Source organism: Kogia breviceps, chromosome 8 (genome assembly GCF_026419965.1).
Source record: "Kogia breviceps isolate mKogBre1 chromosome 8, mKogBre1 haplotype 1, whole genome shotgun sequence".
In the NCBI taxonomy this organism is placed as follows: domain Eukaryota; kingdom Metazoa; phylum Chordata; class Mammalia; order Artiodactyla; family Physeteridae; genus Kogia; species Kogia breviceps.
The window spans coordinates 39,456,827-39,473,755 of NC_081317.1; the positions used below are offsets into that span (position 1 = coordinate 39,456,827).

General features: G+C 43.0%; 1 protein-coding gene across 12 annotated transcripts in view; it reads right to left on the minus strand.

The window, feature by feature from the left end:
• Positions 1-16,929, minus strand: part of NTRK2 (neurotrophic receptor tyrosine kinase 2) — a 371,518-nt gene that overhangs the window by 60,404 nt on the left and 294,185 nt on the right. For all 12 annotated transcript variants that reach the window (XM_067041231.1, XM_067041225.1, XM_067041227.1 and 9 more), the window contains one exon: positions 10,625-10,859. In XM_067041231.1, coding sequence (XP_066897332.1) covers positions 10,625-10,859 — 235 coding nt within the window. The remainder of the gene's footprint in view (positions 1-10,624; positions 10,860-16,929) is intronic.

A 16,929-nucleotide genomic window follows, 5' to 3' on the forward strand; every position in this document is an offset into this window, starting at 1 on the left:
TTGTTTCAGAGCATGGGCTCTAGGCACACGGGCTTCAGTAGTTATGGCACATGGGCTCAGTAATTGTGGCTTGCGGGCTTAGTTGCTCCACGGCATATGGGATCTTCCTGGGCCAGGGATCTAACCCATGTCCCCTGCATTGGCAGGCGGATTCTTAACCACTGTGCCACCAGGGATGTCCAATCCTGAATTTTTTAATCTCTTTGTATGTACACAGCATTAGGTGAGGTTGTCGTAACAATCTTTTGTAGTTTTATAATATTTTTCAAATCTGGACAAATAGACCAAACAGGAATGTGAACTAACTGCTTGAGGGCAGAATTCTAAGAAAGTTTTATGGAGAGTTGAGAGATGGAGTCATATCATACTTGCACTTGGAGCTATTTCCATCCTGAAGACCCACTATAGTGGATAACATCTTTACTTTCAAAGACTTCCAGGGGGAATGGTATATAATCTTTCTCAGACCTTCCTTTTAGGCAATTATCATTATCACTAAGAACCTAGAAAGTGCTCAGCACTGTGTGAGGCATTGTGGAGGTCAAGGTTAGAAGATGCACATTTTGCCCAAGAAGCACTTGTAATCAGGTCACCTAGTCTTGATTACAACTTCAGTTATCTGCAATAGTCTTTAAGTTCAATAACACCTTCATCTGCTATTCTTCCTTTAAGACCCAGGTCAAATCTTATTTCTTCCAGAGAATTTTCCAGATTTCATCCCACATGCCAATAAAAATCAATTGATCTCTACGCTTCACAACTTGTATCATACTGCCTAGCATCAGAGTGATTCACTATGTTTCTTCTCCCCAAGAGATTTGTGGTTTTCTTTAGGGAACAGAACATGTCTCATTCAGAATCTACATATTGAAGAAGTATGGCTAAAAATTATATATGCAGTACCATCTTGGACTAATTCAGTCATTTATCCATCCAAGTTGCTCTGTCTCTGACCACAGGACAATGACTGTGGGAAAATGTAAAAAGTGTGGAGCATTATTAATATTCTGCCCACACATACGTTTCCAAAACCTTCTTGAACCAGTTCACATTTTGAGCCTGGGGAATCTCTCAGAGGTAACAGGGAAGCTTAGATAATTTCCTTTTGCTCAATACTCACTGAAGATGGAGACAATCTACTGTCTTACTAAAGTAATAATCTTGTGTAGGCAGGAAAACTTTGATCGTAGAAGAAGTATTATGTAAATGTAAGTTATTTAATTAAAAAGAAAAAAAATCCTTCACAGGAAGTAGATGTTCTAAAGACGTGGGAGAACTTGTTTTCTTTACTGCAGTTTGTAAGTGGTTCACTGATAGATTTTTTTAATGACATATTAATCATGAGAACTGGCGACTGTCTTCTACCTTTAGGCAAGGTGGAGTAACAGGGAAAAAATATACCTTCTTATCTGAAACAACCAAAAACTGGCTTAAATATATGTATATGAAACAATTATTTTCAAGACACTAGTTAACAGTTAATGAGGGATAACGATTCTTGAGAGATGAGAAACAAACATAGTGAGTTCTATGGTTACCAAGCTTAATTCATTGAAAGAGACAGAGGGCTCCAAGTGGAGCCCAGCATGCTCCCTGGATTAAGGAGACGGAGCAGAGAGCCTGGAAAGATCAAGGTGACTAGAATGGAAAAGACAGAATATCAAAGACGAGAGAGCTCCACACAGAGAAAACTCTGAAGATTTATAGAGTGTGCCCCTCACGTATTCAGCTGAGTATTGATCACTGCACATATGTGAGGACACTGTCAATGGCTGGGGAAAACTGCCCAAAAGGATCAGTGCCCAGTGCTCACACAGGACCAGTAATACTGTCAGTTCCCGATAAAGCAGAGTGAAAACCTCATGATTCATGGAGAATTAGGTAGAGTACCTAGTAGATCTTGCCTCAGTAGTGGGGAATTATTAGCTCTAAAGTAGGCACTGGTCTGATACTGCCTAATAAATCTTAACAGCAACACACAAAGGGATCAAATAGCTTCAAGGCAATATAACCACATTCCAGAACAAAGCTCAAAAATATTTTTAGGAAGGCAAAATATCTAGCATCCAACAAGATAAAATTCACAATGTCTGGCATCCAATCTAAAGTTACCAGGCATACAAAGTAGCAGGAAAATACGATCCATGATGAGGAGAAAAATCAATCAATGGAAATTGATCCAGGACTGATACACATGATGGAACTATAGACAAATATACTGAAAACATTTATTATAAATGCATTCCACATGTTTAAAAAGTTAACTAGAAGACTGGAAAGTATAAGAAAAGCCCATATTGAACTTGTAGGAATGAAAACTTGAATATGTGAGATGAAAAATATATCGGATAGGAATAATGGAAAATTAGACAATGCAGAAGAGAAAAAGTTATGGAAGATGAAGACAAAGTAATAGAAACTATCCAAAATGAAACACAAAGAAAAGAGAATCAGAAAATATGAAAAGAGCTCCGAGGGCAATGAGACAATTTAAAGTAGTTTAATAAAAGTGAAATTGGAGTCCCTAGCAGGTAAGTAGGGAGAACAGAAGAAATATTTGAACAAATAATGGTCAGAAAATTTCAAATTGATGAAAACTAATAGCCCACAAATCCAAGAAAGCCAATGAACCCAAGAGAAAATCTTAAAAGCGGCTTGAGACAAAAGAAGCATTACATACAGAGGAGTAAAAAATCTCCTACTGAAAAATGCCAGTACTTTTGGTTTTTTTTTAGCACTGATTATGTGCCACTTCAATTTATTGTCCTCAACAAGCTTTAAAGGCAGGAGCTCATTGAGAATAAAGAAACAGAGACCATGATGGCACATCACGTGAGTATGGCATGGTTTTCTTTGCTCTTCCCAAACCCATTCACTTTCAGTTCCTTTTTACCTATAGTAGAACAATAGTTTGTCTAAGTCTTCAGAAAGCCACTGATCTCTGCAAGTGTATTCAGTCCTTAGTCTTGGCCCATGTGTGGTCAGTGAAGTATAAGAAGGAGTCTTTGCAGAGGAGATGTTCTGGCAAAGATTTACTTCCTGATGAAAGGAAGGCATGCAGGTAGAAACTATCTTTTCTCTGCAGCCATCTTGCCCCCTTCCTCCTCCAATTGCATTTTTAACATGTTTGGAGTTGCTGCACCCACCTTACAGCCATGAGGAAAAGACCAAGAAAATGTCAAGTGCCAAAAAATTGCTCTGACATTGAAAAGCTTCTGAACCAATCAGAAACTGCCCACCTGTGAACTTCTTGTCATGCAAACAAAGGCAACTCCCTATCTGCTTAGGCCATTGCTAGTAGCTAAATGCTAAATTCATTCCTAATGGATAGAATCATAAAGTTAGAAGAGAGAAATTGGAGATTCAAACCTTTGCCTTTAGGACCCCAGTCTGATGCTCGTCCCTCTATACACCAGCAAACTCTTTGTTGCCAGCTTCCTTTTTTAAGGAGCTCCGGTCTCAGTGATGCAAAGATATGGAATGTCACAGACATGAGACAGCTGAGGCCTGACTGCTTCAAAAATAGGTAAAAATGGGAGAAAGTACCTGCTGAGGATACCTCTCAATGCTCTGAGGAATTAGAATCCTTCTGGCCCATCCAAGTCAATGGGCTATGGCCTACCTTCCTTCCCAGCATACCTGAAAGCACACTTAATTTCTGTATGTAGTACTTCCATGTACAAAGTGGATGGGCTTTTGATTTCAAGAAGAAGAGACTCCGAAGACTGAAAAAACAAGAGGATTTATGCCATCTCCCGCTAATAGACTTTACTAGTTAGGAAATGGATGGAACTAGGCCGCTGGACAAAGGATCTCCAGGCCAGCTCTTTTGTGCAGGCTTTGGCCACTTTCCATAGGCCACAAGTCCCAGTAATAGATTAAAGGCTCTGAGGTGTTCTGTAGAAAGGAAATTATTCTTACCTTAGTGACCATGGATCTCTTACTGGTGAACAGCCTCTGATAGCTCATGGCTCCAGTTTGAGAGAGGCTGCTCTAGGCCAATCAAATATGTACAGCAGTGGAGATGTGGGGATCTGTTGGGCGGATCTATTTTCATAAGCTGCCAGAATGCAATCTGACACGTCACTTTCTGGCATAAAAACTCTCAGTGGCTTCCCACTGACAAAAGAACCAAGTCCAAAGTCTTTGGCATGGCAAACAGGCCCCCATGAAATCTGATAATAGCCTAAATAGCCTACTTTTTTAGCCTCAGAGGCATGCAAAGGAGTCCCATTCCCTGGTCACACATCACAATGTTTACATTGCCATCTCTTTTCCTATGCTACCTCCTATGCCAAGAATGCCACCCCTCCCCTCCTGGCCCATAGCCTTCTTGCTTCTAGAACAATTTTGGGTTCATATCTTAAATACCAGCTCAGATGTCATGTCTCTGTGGACTCTACTCTGGTTTCCCAGTGTAGGCTAGTGGCTTTCTCTTTAGGGTTCCTGGTACATATTTCTATTACAGCATTCATCACATTATCACATGTCTAAAAACTCCTCCTTTATTATTTAGTACAGTATCTAACACATAGCAGCTGCTTCATTAATGTGTGTTGAATGAATGAATGAATATTCACCCACCCTGTTGCAACTCCAAAGCATATGTGAAAGGTTCATAGGGAGGCTTGAATACAAATTAAGCCAATTTAGAATCTTGAAACAATTTATGCCAATCAACCTTTATATAGAATTAGTCTGAACTCAGTGTTCTGATTTCTCTCCAACAGACAGGTTCCTCTGAACTGTGCTCTAACTGTTGTACAAGGCATAAATTGAAGATGATTTCAAAGAATAAACAAACTCTTACATTTCTGGGGCCACTTTAATCAAAAGAACCCAACCAGAAAGGTCTATAATTGTTCATGTGAAAGTTAAGAGTCATTGTGTGAGTATCTATTAAGGAGGAAAATAAGGAAATGGTATCTGCAAAAGAGAGTTAATGACATAGAGGCATTCTTCTTTCAGGAAGGGATTGTGTTGCCTCTTAAAATGAATGTCATGCCTGGCTTTATGGGTTCTAGGCAAAGTATATCAGAGGAAGTTTTTCTACTGTGGTATTAATGTAAATAAGTTTAAGCTCTGAGCTTTCTACTGAAAATAAATTGACTGAGATAAGGATGTCCCTATATCTCTGGTTTTACTTCCTGAAGATAGCACTCCTAGACTCAGAGACAGGCTATCTGCAAATCTGAGTATCTTCTGTATTCATCAACAGGGCTAAAAAGATATGCTCATCAAGGCTTTTCCTTACGTGTGTCCTGTTCAGCATACATAGTATGTGCCCTGCACTCTTACAGTTTGCACAGATACAAAGATATATTAGACTTGTCCTCTCCCTGCTCTCCTATCAATGAGAAGACATGCACATGAACAGGTTTCCATGATGCAGCATGCTCTATGCTGTAATGCTTATTTATATGAAGTATTGAGGGATCACAGATTTGTGAGCCATTACTCTGCATGGAGAAAGTCAGGGAGGAGGTGGAACTGGAATTGGTAGATGCCTTGCTGCTCCTTATAGTGGGAACAACCTGGGCATTTTACGCAACACACTAAAAACATCTGTGGAATGAGCTGAGATCTATCTATCTATCTATCTATCTATCTATCTATCTATCTATCCATCCATCCATCTGTCCATCTACCTACCTATATAGAAATGTTCACATTACATACAAATATTTCTTTTAAAATAAACACATTTTTTCAAAGGCCAAGGTATGAAAGTTAATCCTTGATTATTTCCTATGTGCTTGTCCAGTTCTTAAATTACCTAAGCCTTCTTCTCTCCTCTATGGTTCAGGACTTTATTTTCCAGTTTATTATCCTCCAGGGTGGGCAGATTAAGGGACAAGGTACTGAAGTTCAAAACAGTTCTTTTCCTACTCGTTATATCAGCTTATTTTAAGAAAAACCATCGTCTTTTCTCTCTGCTGTTCATAAACTGTATTGAGCACTTGAAGATGATTTCTAGACTCGTTGTTTATATCATTTTAACACTTTAGGATTCTGACCATGGCCTTGCTTAGCCAAGCTATATTCATTTGCTTCTTTTAATCTCCACCATTAATCAATTTGACAATTCTGCATCCTTCTCTTTTCTTCTTAAGTGAAAGATGGATTAAAGGATAGGATTTCTTACCCCCTGCCACCGTAAAACTAAAGCCCAAAGGGGTATAAGACTTAAAAGTGAGGATTTCAGATGTTTGGAGCTCTCTACTCACCAACAGTCACATTCATTTTAAATGCATGTTGAAGCCAAATTGTGGAAAATACCAAAGTGCACATTATAAAAAATTCAGTGGATACACTGTGGCATAGTAATGACCAAGTAGAGTGAGATACTAGGTCTCTGACAGAAATCTGGTTCAGATGCTTCCTAAATGCCAGGCTTTGCCAGTGGAGGGAAGGAATAAAAATGAAATGAAAGACTGGTACTGCAGAGCTGCTAATTAAAATAATTCAGAGAACATAAATGCTAGAGTAATTTTGGACCTGCCATATCAGGCTGGTTTCAATGCAAATGTAGTGTTCCGATTTCTTCCTTCTTTGGGAAGATATAATTAGTTCAGCTGCAACAGGGTGGAAGCCTCAAGGCAGCCGTTTCCTGGTGCTGCCAGCTCCCCCATGATGAGAAACAGCTGCCATCTGCCCCTCCTGCCATGGATCACACAGAGCTGGGGCCACCCTGCAAGGCTGCTCACAAGCCACCATGAGCAGAGGCTCAGGCTGCCAGTGGGACTGGTTCTTGCTTAAAGATAAGGGACATGTTACTCCTTAATAATCCAGTTGACTCTAGGCCCAATCACCATCCTTCCATATAAGATAGCCTTGGTGAACTCAAAAATCCTCCTCCATTACTGTGGCAGGAAGGATACTTAACACTGGTGATGACAGCCCATATTGGCCACAGCAGCTCCCCACCTTGGAGTGTGCAGGCTTTTGGAGACGCTAGGAACAAAACAATGAAGAAAATGTGCCCACAAATGAGAAACAGGAGATGTAAGGAGAACACATTCTCCAGCTGCCGTGGCAGAGAAGATGAAGAGACACTATGACGGGGACAGGCTCAATGCTAAGCTTATGGATGATCCAACAGGTGGGTAACTCAAGTGAAAGCAAGAGTATACTGGGGAATAGCCACTGCATGATGTACTCAACTCACCTGCAGAAACAGAGCACCAGCTTCTACTTGTCGATTTGACAGACTCAAGAGAATGGACTCTACTGACCGACTTTTGATATTTAAATAAGCAATAATATTCTACAAATGAGTTCTATGACAATAAATGCTTTCATGGACCCAAAACGTGTTACCACCATTTTGAAATTTTAGAGAAGGCAAAATAGAATGCATAATTTCTTAGTTTTCCTAAGCTACCATCAAATTGTCAGGTTCTTACACCCATCATCCACTTTCCTACTGGCTCCCACCCAGGCCCACCTATCATAGAGGCCAACAAAAGGCTGTTTTTTTCTCCTCCTCCTCAATGGGAACAACAAACAACCAAGCAAACATACAAACTCTGCAGCTGCCACTGAGTAATGACCATGGTGGGGGAATTACATCAATGTGGCAACTGAAGAACATTTCTTAATGACTGGGATAGTTCCATGAAGAACATTTAATAAATAAAGGAACTGGGAATCATTATTTCCTCCAATCAATTCAGAAGGAAATACTTCAGGAAAATGTCACTTAAGTGGAGGATTTTCTTTTCAACAAATCAGAATATATGGTGGATGACAAATGACAGTGTTTTTATAGTGCATAAATGACCAAGGCTAATTTCTCATGTCTATAACGATGGTCACTGTTTTGTTAGTAATTTTTAGGCTTTTTTATTGAGATACAATTCATGTACCATAATATTTACCCTTTAAAGTATACGTGCAATGGTTTTAAGTATATTTACACATATACTAAACAGTCATCACACTATACAATTCTAGAACATTTTCATCACCCCAAAAAGAAACTCCATATCCAGTCACTCCTCATTCCCCATTGCCCCTCAGCTCCTGGCAACCACTAATATATTTTCTGTCTGTATGGATTTGCCTATTCTGGACATTCCATATAAATGGAAGCATGTAGTATGTGATCTTTTGTGCTTGGCTTTCTGCACTCACCATAGTGTTTTCAAGCTTCATCCACATTGTAGCATGAATAAGTACTTCATTCCTTTTAATTAATGAACAATAGCCCATCATATGGATGACCACATTTTATCTGTTCAACAGTTAATGGACACTGAAATTGTTTCCACCTTTGAACTATAATGAATAATGCTGCTATTTCGTTTGTGTACAAGTTTGTGTGCGTGTGAACATATGATTTCAATTCTCTTGGGTATATACCTAGGGGTAGAATTACTGGGTTATATGGTGACTCTGTGTTGAACATTTTGAAGAACTGCCAAACAATTTCCAAAACAGCTGCATCATTTTACATTCCCGCCAGCACTTTATGAGGGTTCCAATTTCTCCACATCCCCGTTAACACTTCTTATTGTCTGTTTTGCCAAGTGGATGTGAAGTGGTACCTCACTGTGGTTTTGATTTACATTCCCCTAATGACTAATGATGTTGAGCATCATTTTATGTACTTATTGGCCATTTGTACATTTTCTTTGGGGACACCAAAAGAAACTTAAATCCTTTGCCTATTTTTTAATTGGGTAATTTATCTTCATTTAATTGAGCTTTTCAGTCTTTTTCCTCTGAATTATTTTTCTAGAGATTGTAGAAAAGGACACTGAGTTCTACCTAGTTCAGTCCCGGTTTTGAGAATGAAGCATAACTTTATCGATTTGGATAACGATAAGGTTGAAAAGATTTATCAAGCACTTATTTTGTGCCAGGCACTCTGAAACCTTTATTAACTTACTGAGAAAGGGAGAGCTATTGTTTGGGCCACGTGTTTCTTCCTTGGATGCTCATCAAGATCAGCAAAGATTTCTTAAGGAAGAACTCATGTGTTCCTTCGTCTCCTGAGACCGGGAAACACCCCTATCCCCCCTTCCTGCCAAGGAAGCAGAGCTAACAGAGAAGATGCCTCCATTGGCAGGTAACCTCCCGCCATGTTTTAGCTATCTGGAATAAACTAGTCAGTCATTGCTAGACTCAGGACAGGTGCTCTGCAGCTCTGTTTCGAACACCTGAAGTTAAGACTGCCCATGTTTCCTGCAAATACACCCAAGAAAATCCTTTACAATTTGGTCTCCATCCTTTCTTGCTATATAAAACGTGGACAATGCTCATCAAGGTGACAAAGGAAGAAACCCCACAAATCAACCTATAGAAGAATACGCAGCAAGGTAATGGATTTATTGTCTTAGACTAATTGTAGGAAAATCAGCTCAATTAAAGGGCAGAGGCACTGGAGGTGAGGGAGGCTGCAGGAAGGAGTATAGGAGACAAACTGAGAAGGCTCCTCCTCAAACATAAATCATAAAGGGCAGAGCAAAGGCGAGAACAGGCATTTTGTTCACCAGCCCTAACCTAGTATGAAAGTTAGTGGAGTTCTAAGTTTTATCCTCTTAGGTAATATATTTCTAGAACATGTATTTCTTTTTCTTCCTACATCCCTCTCCCTTTAAAAATCAAGAAGAACAACAAGAACACAAAATTGGTGGTTTGAGGTGGTAGAACACAACCCAAATCTTCAATATCATGACTTCCCAGTTTCCAGAAATAACCCTTTTCTTTCATACCCAAGTTCTGAGATGTCAGTTAACAAATCTAACATGCCAAGGATGCCAACTCCAGGTAATCAGTGGATTTGAATTATTGTCTATAACTCTAGATGTTAGTGTTTCAAATGGTGGAACCCCAGGCAGACTCGGTAGGACAGAACCTCTTACCAAGATGGCCACCAGCCAATCCACTTTCAGCCAAGATGGTTCTGAGTGGGAACTTCCAGGGTCTTAGCGTACTTTCATTTAGGTGAACAAGTTCACCTTAGATCAAGCCTCAAACAAAGACTCCTGGCATAGTTTCACAGAATCAAATCCAAACCTCAAAATCCTTTAACCTCATGACGTCCTGGAATTTTTCCAAGGTTTCCCCTGGCAGAACTCTCATGTTGAGAACTTTCCTCTTGGAGATCTCACACACAGCTCTGGAGAGCCATGGAAAGAGCAGGATGGTGTTGTGGACTCAGCTGTGTTTCCCCCAAATTTATATGTAGAAGGCTTAGCCCCTAGAATCCCAGAACACAGCTGCATTTGGAGATAGGGCCTTTAAGGAGGTGATTAAGCTAAAATGAGGCCGTTAGGGTGGGCTCTAATCCAGTCTGACTGGCGTCCTTATAAGCAGAGGAAATTTAGACACAGAGAGAGACCCCAGGGATGCCCGTGCATAGAGAAAAGACCAAGTGAGGGTGTACATAGTGAGAAGGCACCGTCTGTAAGCCGAGGAGAGAAGCCTTAGAAGAAACCAATGCTGCCATCACCTTGATCTTGGACTTCTAGCCTCTAGAACTGTGAGAAAATCAATTTCTGTTGTGTAAGCCACTTAGTCTGTGGTATTTTGTTGTGGCAGCCCTAGCAAACTAATACAACGAGGGGCCCCCAGGGAAGGATGGCCCTGGGGTCTCTTCTTCGGTACAGGCACTCACCCTGTAGTAGTCAGTGCTGTACACGTCCCGGGACATGCCGAAGTCCCCAATCTTCACCAAGAGGTTCTCGCCCACCAGGCAGTTCCGGGTGGCCAGGTCTCGGTGCACGAAGTGCTGGGACGCCAGGTAGACCATGCCCGCAGCGATCTGCTGGGCGATGTGAAGCATCTGCGACTGCGTCAGCTCCGTCGGCGGGTTGCCCTCGGCCATCAGCACGGCGTCAGGTCCGTGCGCCCTGGGGAGAAGAGAGAAGGCCTTGCTGGAGCCTCAGCTCTTTGCCTTGAGGGGTACTTGCCCCACATCAGCTGCTGGTGCGGAAAGATCCTGCGTGACTTAGCAAAAGAGGAGGGAAGGATGCTCCACCCACAGTTTTATCTCTAAAGCCTCCAGAGCCCCTATGCTTTATTTCCCAGAAAGTCTAGCATTTCCAAGGCTATGTGGGTCTGAACAGTGCCCCCCTCGACACACAGACAAGTTCACATTTTAGGGTTCTGGAACTATGCTGGGGTCAGGCACTGGCTAGATCCCAAGACCCTGAAAAGCAGTGGGTAGACGAAGCAAAAAACAAGCAAACAAAAATACCCAAATCAAAATAAAACACTGGGGGAAGAGTTTGGCTCTCCTGGAATGAGGGGTCACTGCACCCCAGCAGGAGCCCCAACTCTGTCCTCCCAGCCACATGCTGCAGCAGAGGGCCCTCACCCCCTCCAGAGTGCAGATCTGCTCTCCCCTACTCCACCTTCTCTGTGGCCCAACATGGCTTCAAACTGCCCATGTTATCCCCAAGCCCAACTCAGCAGAATCCCAGGGCATCCTCATCCCGGACATTCATTCCCAGTGAAAAATACCATCTCCTTTGGCCCACCCCTACCCCTGACCTCCAGCTCAACACATGTCCTGGGCACCACATAGGAGAGCCTTTTGAATCACAATACATTTATTCTTTTACTGGGGCAATTCTTATTCCCCACACTACGGCAGGGGACAGGGGGGAGCGGTGAAGCATGGTGTCTTATACCTTCTTTATCTTCTGTCTTACACACCCAGCCTTTTCCCAGCTATGTGACAACTTAAGGCATCTTACCACTGGCATGTGCTTCAGGGAGGGGAGGGTCCCAGTCTTAGGAAGCTATCATGAACCGCTCCCACCCCCCTTTCCGAATTCCCCACCCCGGAACCCTGCTGAGCCGACTGGAGTCACTGCCCCTGATGGCCTGAGGGGTGCTGCAGGGCAAGGAGTAAAGGTGTCTTTTGCTGCTGGACCTGCCAGGGCAGGAGTCAAAGGGCTTCTGTCTCCCAAAGGGAAACAAGGGAGAAGATCTCCTTCAGGACAGTTGGAAGCACTTAAAACAAACATAGAGGATTCTAAATTTTAGAATTTAAAGTGGGTGACCCCACCTGTGGAGGTCCAGAGCTATATGAGTATTTGAAAATAAGAGAGCCAGAATGACCCAAGAACATCCAGCTCGTTTTGCCCCTCCTCCAACCCACCAGCCCCATAGCCCCTCCCATCATGGCTCCACCCACAGTGGTTTCCAAAACACGCTGTCACCAGATCATTCATTCTTGCATTTTCAGAGAACAAGCACTGGACAAGGAGGTGAGGAGTTTCCCAGTCCTCGCGGTGTCCAGCCCCATGATCTGGAGAATACTTTTAACTTGTCCAGTCTGTAATTTCCCTATTAGGCAAAAATCCATAGGGTTATTATGTTGGGTGATCATTTAGGTTCCTTTTATCTCTGAATATCTGGATTTAGCCATTGCTGTTTTTGTACAAGGCAAGTCTTGACACATTTATTTCACCTCCATTCAAACTACAGCCCCGACTGCCAATGGTCACATGGAGGAGAATACGGGAAAAACTTCGGGCTCTCTCCAGCTCAGAATCTCCCTCTGGAGTAAGAAGTCTTACAGTGCAGCGGCCAAGGCGCTGGGTTATCAGAACTGAATGTGATCTCCTTCTAACATGCTAGCTGTGAGCTCAGGTAGGCTACAGAACATCTCTGGGCCTGTTTCCTCATTCTGTAAAGTGGGAATACTGACTACACCTTCCTAATAATATTACACTGACAGGGGATACTTGAGACTCTGCTTGTATGGTGCTTTGTAGACTTTCATTGGAAAGCTGGAGAGAAAGGCTTTGCAAACAAAGTTTTCTTTAAAAAAAGAAATGGATGGTGATACGAAAACACAGGTTATCATCTGTGCATTTCTTTTTGTGGTTGGCCTGTGATGGGGCTCTCAGGGTTGGCCCCGCCCACCTCACTAAAGGTCACTCAAGCCCAACCCTTCCTAGCACTGAAGGGGCAGGGGAAAGTGACAGTGTTATCACTCATCGTAGGAGAAACCAGGAAAAGGACCTAGGGATGCACATAAATTATGGGAAATCCTGAAACACCCAGAGAATATAGGCCAGGATGAAATCTTTATAGAGTTAGTTCAAAGAGTAAAATAAGTTGTTGATTTTTCACAGCCTTATTTCAGCTCCAGAAATCTAGACTCCTCTAAGAATCTGTCTGTTGCAAAGACTCCAGGAAAGAGGAAAAGTTAGAGGCCAAGCACAAAAGGCCACCTCTGTGCAAAGCCCCCATCTGCCAGCTTTCCACTCTGCAGCACCAGAAAGCTGGCGCCCTTCAGGGCCCTCTGCACTCCACCTCCTTTCCTGTGGGTTGGGGCAGGCTCCTGCATTTTTAACCAGCCATTTCTCCTGCTTGGTTCTGGGTATTTGAACAAGGCTCATTTTAATAGAAGAAGCCTTTGAGTGCTTTGCTTGAGCAGAAAATCCTGCTGTAAAAACAGGCCAGGCAAATCTTCTAAACAGGTTCTTAAGAGGAGGATAAACAATGCTGCTTTGCTTCACTTTGCTTCACTCCACAGGTTACCCCTCAGCTCTTGGAAATAAAAACATATTTCACCTCTTCCAGGAGAACAAGCCTTAAGAGGGGAAAGCATCACCGGTGCCCTGGCTTGGAGAGCAGGTAGTAGCTTCAGCGGGATTCCAACGAGGGAGGCTGCCCCCCTTGCCTTGTTCGGCCTGTTGCCTCCCAATGGGGGTGACGGCAGCACTTAGCCACATTCCTCTGGCTCCAGAATTCTACAGAACACTGCTTTCCTTCTGTTTTTTTAATGGCCACTTCAAGAGGAAGTACTGACACGGTTAAGACTATGGGTTTTGCAGCCCTGGCTATGAGGTGAATCTCAACTCTGTCACTCACTAGCTGCTTGACTCACTTTCTTCAACTGTAATATGGAAATGATGGTAATAATAGTTTACTATGTTGATACACGTAAAACATTTACAATGCTTAGAAAGGTCAATAAATAAATAGCTTTTTTTTTTTTTTTTTTTGGCCTTGCCACGCAGCTTGAGGGATCTTCTTAGTTCCCCGACCAGGGATCAAACCTGGCCCCAGCAGTGAAAGCGCTGAGTCCTAACTATTGGACCACCAGGGAATTCCCAATAAATAGCTGTTATTGCTTGAAGAAAAAAAAAAAGCTGTCTCTATCTTCCCCTCATTGGAAGGGAATTCAGGAGAATTCTAAGGGGAAAAATTGTCATCTCCTTAAAAGCAAGGACAATGTTTGACTGCTCATCTCCCAGCCAACCTAGCATAGGGCCTGGAGATGTTGGTCCTCAATGCATGGCTTTGGGATGAATAAAAATGGTGGGAGGATAAATGTAGACATCTGTCTTTATAGGGCAGTTCCAATGACACTTGGGGACACATTCATGGCAGTGTAAGGACTGGGTTCCCTTCCAGAAAGAGAGGACAGACTGTAGTTCACAGCATATCCTTGGACCTGAGAACCTGATTCTTGCTATGGAAAACCTCTTGTTCCCGGAGTTCAGCAGATTCTGAAATGGAGCAGAGGAGGTTTTCAACAGCTGCATGCCCTGTGCAAGCTGCCAAGGGAGAATTAGGTGCCTGCTCCTTCTGGAAGGCGGGAAGGAGAGCAAGGGATGGAACTGACAGGGAAAGAATCAACACACACACACACACACACACACACACACACACACACACACACACACACACAGAGTCTGAGCTCACAGAGGCATTTAATTGCATCCAGGTGAGCACATCTGAATTTATTATGCTACAGTTTTTGGAAAGTACCATTTTAAATTAGGGACATATCCTAAAACATGGGAACAAAGGAAATTAGCTCTATAAGCAGCAGACCTCGACCAAATTCAGCTTCTTTTCTTCCTTTCACATTAGATATGTCAAGATAATGTGCAAAAGCTCTCATCATCCTCTCTCCTATCACCTGTGCACGTGTATTCACAAGGCTAGGGATGGTCAAAATGATCCAGACTGTACAAACCATGGGATGACACTTCTAAACACAGCAGTACTCTCTCACCCTTCCACTGTTCTCTCGGCAATTGACTTATTCCTTAAACTGTACAGTTCCTGAACCTTCCAGGGGCTGCATGAAGCTACTGGTGCCGATTTCTGTGGGAAGCTCTCTTCAATGCCCGTAGAAACTAGAGGAGGACAGAGCAGTCTAGGTGCTGCTGTAACGCAAAAGGCGTCACTTCCCCGGGATTATGGACGTCTCAGCCAAAATAAGGAGGAAAATGTATCAAAGAACGGTTGTGGGGACAACATCTATTGATTACCTGCCATCACAAGAGTCCTGACACTAGGCCTTGAAATGGGTGTTATCACACCCCTTTCACAGGTGAGGAAACTGAGGCCAGTGAGGAACATCTTTCTTATTTCTCCTAAATTATACTAATCTTTCAAAGATTAGTTATATTTTAAAGAAAACAGTATGCTAGAGACAGATGTGCTTTTAGAGGATCTAACTCAGACCCACCTGAGAGTTCAGGTGGCCGAGGTGGTGTGGCTGGGGACCCACCCAAGGGACCCAAGCAGCTGATGCTGAATAGGAGGGAGAACGCGGGTCTCCCAGCCCTCAGTACTGGGACCTCTTACTCTTTCCATTGTTTGAGATCGTAAATGTTCAGCTTCCATTGTGCCTCAGCTTAATACAAATGAAAGCATCGCTTGTTTTTCTTCACCAAGGAGGGTCTGGATCAGCACATTTCTTCTCTCGCCTGGTAGATACAGGATGAGAACACTAACTATGGGATCCAGAATATTGACCACCAGCTTCCTCTGTCTCTCTCATCAAACTCAGCTCTCCTTTTGATTTCTCTCAGCTGGTGTATGAGTAGAAATCATTACTAGCAGAATTCAATCTTCTGCTTGTTGAAAACTTCCTACTTGCTCCTATGCTACGAGCTTTCTATTTATTCTAATTCAGCCCTCACGCCTACCCTGCTGGCTCAATATTATCATCAGAACAGCTAAGAGACTTGCCCAAGGTCATTCAGCTAATAAATGCCAGAGCTGAGATTCAACTCCAGCTGAACATGCTGCCCGGATCATTACTATCTCCTCGAGAGACACTGCCCTGCAACCCTTTTACTTTGCACGTTGTCCTCACTGTTTCAAAGCAGCGTCGCCCATCCGCGCACCCCACCCCCGGTTATGCACATTCTAAACTGTCTCTCACTTGCTCTATCCTGCGGCCCCTCGCTGGCCCCCGCACCCATCACCCCAAGGAAGGGACTTCCTGAGAACCCACTGCTGAACCAAAACCCAATTAGGCCAATGCTAGAAATCCAAGTTACAACGCTATTTAACAACCCAACGACTCCCTTTTATTCTCAACATTTTCCCTTTCCTCGCTTTGCTGCCTTCCAGTTTTCCCCTCTGGTCACAAAACCCCTCATGTTGAAGCTGACCATCTTTTTCTGACCTCCGGAACTCAATAAGGGCCCCAATCCTCAGTCTTCAATGGTCCTGTCCAATGTCGTTTTACCTCCTTCCTCCTAGATGTTTTGCTCTTTCGATTCTGTTCTTTTCACTCGATGCTCTGACCGACTGACTTCCTGGTTCTTCTTTCTGTCCTCAGAGTAAAGTCCAAATGCTCACCTTTCCAGCTGTGACTCCTCCTACCCCCTTTTCTACCTCCCCTTGCCCTGGTTTCTTGTGTTGTCTGGCATCTCCAGACTCTTCACTCTCACCAGACCAGACCTTTCCCTGTGACACCTGGGTGCCTGAACTCTTGCTGTTTCCAAATAACATTCCTCCCTTATCCACCTGGCAAACTCCTACAGAGCCTAAGGACCATCTCAAATGCACATGGCATGTACCATTTAATGAACCAATGCTCAATAAACACAGGAGAAAGGGAGTGGAATCATTAGTATAACATTATGTAGAGTTTGTTGATTCAGGAAAAGGAGCAATGCAGTGGCCTCAGGTTCTTTCTCTGTAGTAGATGTC